This window comes from Sceloporus occidentalis, unplaced genomic scaffold (assembly GCF_023333645.1).
Source record: "Sceloporus occidentalis isolate IW3139 unplaced genomic scaffold, rSceOcc1.0.p SCAF_11, whole genome shotgun sequence".
Classification (NCBI taxonomy): Eukaryota; Metazoa; Chordata; class Lepidosauria; order Squamata; family Phrynosomatidae; genus Sceloporus; species Sceloporus occidentalis.
In genome coordinates this window covers 14,183,213-14,193,134 of record NW_028316991.1, presented here as the reverse complement: position 1 = coordinate 14,193,134, position 9,922 = coordinate 14,183,213, and the positions used below count along the sequence as shown (strand labels likewise).

The 9,922-nt window shown below is 39.6% G+C and overlaps 1 protein-coding gene across 1 annotated transcript; it reads right to left on the bottom strand.

Moving 5' to 3' along the window:
• Positions 1-654: 654 nt before the first annotated feature.
• Positions 655-9,471, bottom strand: LOC149305616 (dendritic cell-specific transmembrane protein-like). Its single transcript, XM_089477599.1, has 3 exons — positions 9,428-9,471; positions 8,018-8,891; positions 655-732 (listed from the first exon to the last, which is right to left on the bottom strand). The coding sequence occupies exons 1-3, from the start codon at positions 9,469-9,471 to the stop codon at positions 655-657; spliced, it is 996 nt and encodes a 331-aa protein (XP_089333725.1).
• Positions 9,472-9,922: the final 451 nt, after the last annotated feature.

The following is a 9,922-nucleotide window of genomic DNA, read 5'->3' as shown; positions in this document are numbered from 1 at the left end:
CAGATGAATGAAATGCCCCCTATTATCTAACATTGGACCAGGCATTTCTGCTTTCACATGACTGCATGCTCATATGTAATGCCATTCACTGGTCCACCAGTCCTGCCAGAGATGGACTGACAATGGCCAGGCAGCCCTGACTTTTTATGGTCGGTGGCCGCCTGATGACACTGGCCACATGCTCAAGCACCCGATCAGCCAATGAAGTATATTTATTTAACTATAAAATAACCTATCTGTCTTGAATTTAGCTCTGTAGGGTAAAAACATTCACCATTTAAGTAAGGTATATTTGGACCACCATCATGTTTTTATTCCAAGATTCATATGAAAAGGTTATCACAAAAGACAGTTCTTCTAAGCTCTGGCGAAATGCACAATGTAGGAAAGGTACCCAGTCTCACTTAATTAGGGGAAAGCATTAATATCATACATTTGTGCCCAAGTAGTACAAAGAACAACCTCATAGTTTAAAATTGTCTCATGTTGCCTAAAGTTACAACATGTATCCAATTGGCTAATAAAACAATATTAATACAACAAAAGTTTCAATCTGTCTTCCAATTATCTGTATTGTGTTGATTTTTTATTTTATAAATGTGAAGGCATTAAAACAAGTGAACGTAATACATCCCAAATTATATAAATGGTATTTTATGTCTCATTTGCCAGGTCCTCTTTATTACTTAAAGCTGAATACTTCATTTTAAGGATCGGGAACCAAAAGCTAGCCTGCAAATAAAAACAATGATTGAGATTATTGAAGATGTCTTGCGATGACCTCCAAAATGTTACTATTCCTTATCACATTGATCAGATTTAGGACATAACACAATATCTTGATATGAATGTTATAACCGATGGGGGTTATTTGTAAAGATTGATTCTGGTGCAAGGTTTGGAAAATAGCAACCAAAGGAATAGCAGATTGGTAACGCCTCATGATCTGCCATATGGTGATAAGACTACTTTGCACCAAAACTATTCTTTATAAATAAAACCCAATGTAGCCATAACTGACTTTAAAATACCGTATTGGCTCGGATATAGGCTGCCCCTGTATATAGGCCGCACCCTAAAAGTTTGGTGCTTTTTTAACCCCTTAATGACAATTGCCGGTCCTGGCACGGCACGGAAAAGCATGTGCTTTACGACAATTGACGTGCCAGGACCGGCACGTCTTTAAACGGGTGCAGAAAGCGATCTACTATCGCTTTCTGCACCCAAAAAGCGTTGCTGAATGCCTCGACCTCGAGGCATTCAGCAACGCCGCGATCGGCACGAAGGGGCCATCTCTGGCCCCTCCACGGGGCGTCAACATCCGCCATACTTTGTATGGCGGCGGACGCCCGTTTTAAAAGCGTTTAGGAGGCGATCGTCGATCGCCTCCTAAACTTAAATGGTGTCGCTGGAATGCCTCGATCAGGAGGCATCCAGCGACACCAAACACTAACCTTTTGATGGGCTGTGACCGCTCCGGAGAGCGGTCACAGCCGCAGCTGCCGGCAATCTTCGCCATCAAGGAAGATGGCCGCCGTCCTGTAACAGGAACCACAAATTTTAAAAGTTCGCTAGATGGTCCAGACCATCTAGAGAACTTTGGCTCCACTTGCAGGTTGAATACAGGTACTGCATTCACCATGCAAGTCAATGGAGCCCAGCTTTCTAATCACAGTGTGATTAGTAAAAATAAATAAAAAAATAAAATAAAATTAATAATAATTAGAAAAAAATAGTAAAAAAACAGTAAAATGTAAAAATCATTTCCCACTGATGTCACTATCAGGGGAACCTCCAAGTTGAAAAAAAATATTAAAATTCTTTTTAAAAAAAATAATAAAAAAAATATATATATATATATAAAAAATATATTTTTGTAAGCAAGTCCTAAAATTAGCATATTAGCTTAAAACAATTCTCGCATGGAAAGAGTTAAAATACTGGCATATTAAATGCCCGTGGGGTGTCTACTTTTAAAAAATGTATGATTTGATGGGGTAAATTGAATGGGCCAGGTTCAACAACGTCCCAATTAACACGGGGGGAAGGATGGCCACACATCTAATTTCCAATTAGAAAAATGCACACGTACCAAATGTGGCCTTTTAGTTCCCACAAAAAATGACACACCCATGCATGTGGGGTATCACTGCACTCAGGAGATGTTGCTGAACACATTATGGGGTGTCGTGTGACAGCGGCATATACCAGGAGCTGTAAATTCATACATAAAGTAGGTGTGTGTGGGAAAAATACACACACAAAAATATTACTGCAAACTTTGAAAAAATGCTGGTGGTAAAATATGTGCATGCAAAGAGTTAAAATACCAGCATTTAAAATACCCTGTGGTGTCTAGTTTTGAAAAATATATGGTTTTGTTGGGCACACTGAAATGGCCTGGCTCAAAGATGTACCAAATAGGGCATGGGCAGTGGATCCCAAATGCCAAAGTTCAACATTGAAAAAAGCGCATGCCCCAAATGTGGCCCTTTTGCCCCAAAACAGCCAGGCAAAATCATTCATGTGAGGTATCGCTGTACTCAGGAGATGTTGCTGAACACATATTGGGGTGTTTTGTGATAGTGACATATACGAGAACATTTTAATTCATACCTGAATTAAAATGTGTGTGGAAAACCAAATGCAAAAAAATGACTACCACAAAGTTTGACAAAGACTGGTGGTAGATATGGTGCATGGAAATAGTTAAAATACTAGCATTTGAAATACCCTGGGGTGTCTAGTTTTCAAAAATATATGGGTTTATTGGGCACACTGAAATGGCCCGGCTCAAAGATGTACCAAATAGGGCATGGGCAGTGGATCCCCAAATGCCAAAGTTCAACATTGAAAAAAGCGCATGCCCCAAATGTGGCCCTTTTGCCCCCAAACAGCCAGGCAAAATCATTCATGTGGGGTATCGCTGCGCTCAGGAGATGTTGCTGAACACATATTGGGGTGTTTTGTGATAGTGACATAAACTAGAACATTTTAATTCATACCTGAAGTAAAATGTGTATGACAAAACAAATGCAAAAAAATGACTACCATAAAGTTTGACAAAGACTGGTGGTAGATATGGTGCATGGAAAGAGTTAAAATACTAGAATTTGGAATACCCTGGGCTGTCTAGTTTTCAAAAATATATGACTTGATGGGGTAAATTGCATTGGCCGGGTTCAAAGATACCCGAAATGGCACATGGGGGGAAGAATTACCAGATTTGGAAAAAATGGCTTTGAAATAGCAAAACGCTACCTGTACTTATTGCCCCATAATGGGTAGAAAAAAGCAAAAAAACATAAAAACATTGGGTATTTCTAAACTCAGGACAAATAGTAGAATCTATTTAGCAGGTTTTTTCATTACCTTTTATAGATGAGTAAAAGATTTTTCACCATATTTTATAATTTTTTTAATAGTAAATAATATGATACAATCAAAACAATGTCATCTAAAGAAAGCCCTTCTTGTCCTGAAAAAAACAATATCTAATGTGTGTGGGTTCAGTAAACGGGAAAGAAGAAAATTACAGCTAAACACAAGCAGCGCAGAAATGTTAAAAAGGCCATTGTCACAAAGGGTACAAAAAGTAAAATCAGCCTTTGTCTCGAAGGGGTTAAAGAAAAAGTTTTTTTCTTTAAAAAAGCACAAAAAAAACATGCTGCCACTCTGTCCCCCCCCCCCCGAGATATGCTGTCACTGTCCTCCCTCCCTGAGATATGCTGCCACTGTCCTCCCTCCCCGAGATATGCTGCCACTGTCCTCCCCCCCCCCGAGATATGCTGCCACTGTCCGAACCCCCCCCCCAAGATATGCTGCCACTGTCCTCCTCTGCCCCCCGACTTACCGGAGCAGACTCCCGGGTGTCTTGCGAGGCCGGCGGGGGACATCTACGCAATACGCGTATACAACTTCCGGTGCCGGATGTGCCGGCACCGGAAGTTGTATACGCGTATTGCGTAGATGTCCGCCGCCGGCCCCGCAAGACACCCGGGAGTCTGCTCCGGTAAGTCAGGCGGGGGGCCAGAGGTCAAACGCATCGTGCGGTTAGACAACCGCACGATGCGCTTAGACAACCTCCCGTGCCGGCACCCCCCCTCCGTGGGAAGTGCTGGCAGGGGAGGCTGTCTGAGCGTATCAGAGAGTAGGATACGGGTCCCCTGCACCGCTGCGGGGGATCTGTATCCTAGCCCCGCTGCCTGCCCGGCGCCCGGGACTGCATGTCCCGGGCGTCGGGCGCTAGACCCCGAATATAGGCCGCACCCCCACTTTAAAGACTTAAAGTGGGGGGAAAAAGTGCGGCCTATATTCGAGCCAATACGGTATATTTTTTGTTTTCTGTACAAAGCTAAAAAATAATTAAAAAATAATGAGGAGAGTTCAGAGAGAAAGTAATTGTTTTTGTTATAACACTGGTGGGATAAAAGTTGCAATTTTTTGTAAGGTATAACATTTCTTTTCATGGATGACACTACACATTATTAAGTAACAACTCTCTTCAAGAGAGACTGATCTGGTCCTGAAATAATCTCAGTCGCAGAGGCAACAGGTAAGCCCATCGTTATGTATCAATATTTTCAAGGACTCTAAGCAATACACTTTCATGAGAACATATAATCCTGCAACAAACATCTGTGGAGCTAAAGAAAGTGCACATTTCTCTAAAATTACTTCTTTTTCAACACATAATTTAGTGACAGCTGTTACTCCACTATTTCCCAGCTACGGTGAAAGTCGAAATACACGTTGGCTCGTCATGTCTTACCTGGGACACTATGGTGCTCAATGTTTGCCTTCCGCCATAAGCTTGCATCTGGGATCTTTTCTTCAGCATGTTGTTATGGAGGTAATGGATACGTTCTAAGTCCTTGTCTGGATAGAATGATGCCACCACCAGCATTTTTATTTGTATCAGAACACCGGATAGGCTCCCAAGTATAAGCAAGAATAATATTATTATACTGAGGGGGATCCATGAGTCTGAGAGAGACATTGCCGGTGTTGGCGTACACATTGGTTCAAAAAGATATATCTGGATGGATTTGTTATACTTGCCACTCACTGGTCTTTCGTAGTCATAACCTTGAATTGTTTGCTGCCCCTGGAAATAAGAAAAGGCGTGTGTTTTAGCATATACTAAAAAGTGAAGAAACCAGATTTAAATCCGGGACGCTTGTAACCAGACAAGATTTACCCCATCTGGTACAGAAAAGTGATTATGATTTTTATATTTAAAGGTGATTTAAATGGCACAGCTGCATTTCTAAAACACTGTTTATTTTATTTTTTTCATAAAGGCTAACAGGCTAACATTAAATGATGTAATGATGAATTGTACCCATTTAATGAATTTACCTTTACATTTATAAAAGTTTGAAAACATGAGAGACCAATAAGGTGAAATCTTTGGAATATTTAGACGGCATGTACCCAAACAGGGGGAGATTCATTATCACTTGTTCTACTTCAGCTTTTAAGTTAATACGCATGATGTTAAATTACTTTTTCGTGTTAATTTATTATAGCATAACTCTTTTGTCTGACCGTATTCGGGGGTCCATTTGATGCAATTTGTGCCAGTAACATGAAAGACACAAATGTCTTTTCTTCTTGTGCTGGGTACACGGTCAGTAAAATAATCAAAGCAAACAGATTGAATGCTTACAGAATAGCAAGAAATAGCAATATGACCATCTTAAAGCGTTATATAGACAAAAAACCGGGGCGCATAGGTATGTGGGAAAAAAATAAAACAAATATAGTGAAATAAATTTTAACAGAAAATTAAAATTTTGATATTAATTGCACTCACAAGTGTACTTGAAAGTGATTGCTCATCAAAAAACCAGACTCTTTTCTGTCTTGGAATTTTTGTGATGAAAATAGGAAACGAAATAGTGCAGTAAAAATTGGCTTTTGAATTTCTCCTGAGGAAGCCGACATTGAAGTCGGCGAAACGCGTTGAGAGACTTTATAATCATCGATATTTGGACTTTATAAGGACTGGCTGAGTACCATTTCCACTTTTGTGAAGGACATCCTCACACTGCTTTTATGCATAACTCATTTGTTATGCCCATCCGTTTGTAAGTTTTTTACCTTTATTTATTAAAGAAACACCAATTTATTACACTATATTTGTTTTATTTTTTTCCCACATATCTATGCGCCCCGGTTTTTTGTCTATATACCATTTCTAATAACACCTGTGAGGAGTGTTAATCTACGGGAGCAGCAAGATCTGTAGGGTATTGTATACTATTTAGATATTTTTGAAGATTCACCCATTTGTGGAGGTGTTCCTATTTCGTTCTATATTATCATCTTAAAGCGTTACCCTGGGGGTTCCACGCAGATGTGGGTTGGATCATTGTATAGGCATAATTAATACACATTTTTCCTCAAGTTACACCGTTCACATTTTTAATTCCCTTACCAACTTAGGACCATAGCAGGTAACATTCTTGGTGCCTACATATAATGTCATCAGAGACAGTAGGGAGAGGAGTACTCAGACATTCATTCTGTAAAACCAATGCTGAAATGTATATTTTTCCTATTAACATAATAATGTTTTTTCCTAAAACAAAGTAGTTTTTGTTGTATGGATGAACTGAATGGATGAGGTTTTCTAGGCCTCAAAAAGATCTGGGGCTAGAGTTAATAGCAGATTTGATAGCAGTGAAGTCCGCTTTGGGACTGGTCGTAGAGTACACGGTATATATATATATACATACACACACACAAATATTGGCAATACATTTATAAATTAACAATATTTCTCTCCCTTTCTCAGAATTTCTCCCCTGTCTCATGATCTCTTATTTTTCTCTATATCTCTCCCTTTCTGCCGTTCCCTTTTTGTTTATAGCGTCCCTTTCTTTTTTATATATCTTTATCTTTTAAATACCCCTTTTCTCCCCTATATTTTTTTATTTCCTCTCTTTCTCCTTATTGTTCCTCCTCTTTCTCTTTACCTCATTTTTTCTCCATCTCTCCCCTTTCTGTATATTTCCCCTCTTCATCGCTCCTTCTTATTCTCTCACCTTTTTCTCCCTACCTCTCCCGTTATTTGCCACACACATTTTACACACACTCACATTTGCACAGGCTTACACACTCACACCAACACACATACCCACTAACATGCACTTACACATACATATCTATGCTCACACACATAAACATCTATGCTTACACACATTCACACTCTTGCACATACACAACCCTGCTCATACACATGAACATTCATGCTCACGCACTCTTACACATGCATGCTCACATACAAACACATATACACATGCATGCTCACATACAAACATACATACATGCATGCTCAGAAACACTTTCTCTCCTTCCCTTACTAAACCCACTTAGCTAAGCTGTGCAAGCAGCCTCACATTTAACCTCAGGGTCACATAATCTCACATTATGTGACCCCGCTCTGTTCCTGCCTCCCTGGGCCAGTCCATAATTGTTCAAAAAGGGCTGATAGTGATAAGGGATTCCTAAGGCATTTAAGAAGTTTGAAAAGGGGGAATATTAAATGCAAAGTGCCAGAGGTATGTGTTATTTTAAATCATAAATAGTCCATTAATAATAGTCTGTTTAGATTCACACGTAAAGTTTGTGGGAGGATTTTGGTTGATTTTACTCATTAACTATACAACCCTGGCAGGGCCTTTTGCAGAATGCATACTTTATTTGATGAGGTGTGTTTCAAGGAACCTCACTTCATTAAATATGTATTATTCTGGACCAACTTCCCTTTCTTGCTGGAGAAGCTCTGCTTCTGCTGAATGCACACGGCTGTACATACACGATTTATCGGCTGCTGGTCTTAATGTACCGGTGACAATTTTAATCCCCTGTCTGCCACCGTGAAGACCATCTGAATGCGGGGACTTAAGTTTGGGAACTGGTGGCAAATGTTTATACCTATTAACCCTATTGAATAATAACCCTGCAGCAAGTGTTAAGTTAAACGTACAAGTGTATATATTTAACTTACCAAAAAAGAGGCTTTTACAGGGACAACAAAGGGAGGTATTTCTTGTAAATGTTTGCTAACTGTAAAGATGATCCAATAAATAACAAGGTCAAGAAAAGTCAGCAAACTCCAAATAATAATATTTGTGAAGACAGGAAAAAAAAAGAATGATGCTTTTTTCATCTGGTTCTTTGAAATCTTCAAGCTTGGTATTTGGATACAATCCTTTTCTTCATTTTTATTGAGTGGTAAGACACAAAGCATGTGTTGCTGCCTTTTATAGTTATCATAATGTATGAATCTCTTCGTTATATACACATTATCAAACCTCTTGCTATCAGCATCCAGAAATTTTCTTAGGAAGAGTCCAGACCCAAGCAACACAAACGAAATTCCAAGAACGAGAAGAATTACATGGCCAGCGTAGGAAGCCATATCCAACCATGATGATACGTACTCTGATACGTTTACAATGTCTTCCTTGGTTTGATTTAGAACGGCTTTAAAGTCCTTATCGGAAATTAATGCATGACACTGGAACGTGTTAAAGAATGTAACGATGTTGTCAAGTGGGGTGAAGAATTGTTTGCACTGATGACGAATGAAATGTATAACTTCCAAATAAACATCTATAGGGAATATCCTCAGGGAGAGACGTTTCGCCTCCAAATTGCAAGTAATGCTGTCTGCAAGGTTTTTTAGATTTTGAAAAATATTTTTGACGTTGTAAAACACAATAATTCCTGTTCCAGAGGCAATGAGAGCATTTCTACCTTCCTTCATCACACACGAGAGAAGGAACAACAGACTAAGACATCTCGCTGACCTAGAGCAGTAGGCGAGAACCGATGTGATGATTCCAAGACAACAAGAAGCAGCCAGGGTGACCTGTTGGCTACATATGGGAGATAGATGCAAAACAAGAAAAAAAATGATACCTATCGTTAATCCAAGAAGCAAACAAAGAAAAACAAAGTACAAAAAATCCGGACTTTGTCTTCGTTTTCTTCCTAACACAAAAATGCCCATAAAGCAAGAAAGATCCATCATATTTTGGAGAATTTCAGCATCTAAAGTAATGTCTTGAAAACCAAGGGCACTATTTGAATGATGTCTGAAGATTTTTTCTTTGATGTGGCTCACCAAAATGATTATCCAATCTAGGGTAGGCTTCTTCTCCCCTTTTTTTCATAATGAGAATGCATTTGTCAGAATGGAGATGCTGTTTGCTGTGTCTTGTGTTGAAAATCAACAGTAATTAATAGCCTGAAAATGTTATCATCACTACCAATTCTGGAGGTGGCTTTAAAAATGGCTATTAAGGGCAGTGTTAATAATGTGTCATTGCAAAATTCCCAGCCACAATGAACGTATATTTAAGGAACTGCTTTAAATATAACTAGAACCAAAACCATGCTGACTAACATTTACCTCTTGCGTAAAACTAACACAGCATTCCACAATAAGACCGTCATACCCAGGGGCGGGTGGGCAATTGCTCCCCAGGCTGGCCGAAATCTAATCTAAACCGCCACTGGCTGCTGATGCCACCGGCCGGCGCTACATTAATACTTTTTTTTAATTATTATTTAATATGGCAAGCCGATTCGGCTCGCCATATTCAATAAAAAAAAATAAAAAAATATTAAAGTAGCGCCGGCTGGCGGCATCAGCAGCCAGTGGCCGTGTGCGATGGTCGCCTAATGATGGGAGCAGCGTGAGGGGGCAAAAGCTCCATCCCCTCAGACTGCTGGAAAAGTAATCTAAACGGCCGCTGCCAGCCGGCGCTACTATGATACTTTTTTTTTAATTTAATATGGCAAGCCGGATGCTTGCCAAATTAAATTAAAAAAAAAAGTATTAAAGTAGCGCCGGCCGGCATCGGCCATTTAGATTACTTTTCCAGCAATCTGATAGTGATGAGAG

What these genes read in the sequence shown, in the direction of transcription:
- LOC149305616 (XM_089477599.1), bottom strand. Translation starts at nt 9,471, where the DNA reads ATGACGGTCTTATTGTGGAATGCTGTGTTAGTTTTACGCAAGAG. An exon ending in GTGTTAGTTTTACGCAAGAG is followed by an intron (nt 8,892 to 9,427) that starts GTAAATGTTAGT and finishes TCCCATATGTAG; the next exon opens with CCAACAGGTCACCCTGGCTG. An exon ending in CTGTAAAAGCCTCTTTTTTG is followed by an intron (nt 733 to 8,017) that starts GTAAGTTAAATA and finishes TTTTATTTGCAG; the next exon opens with GCTAGCTTTTGGTTCCCGAT.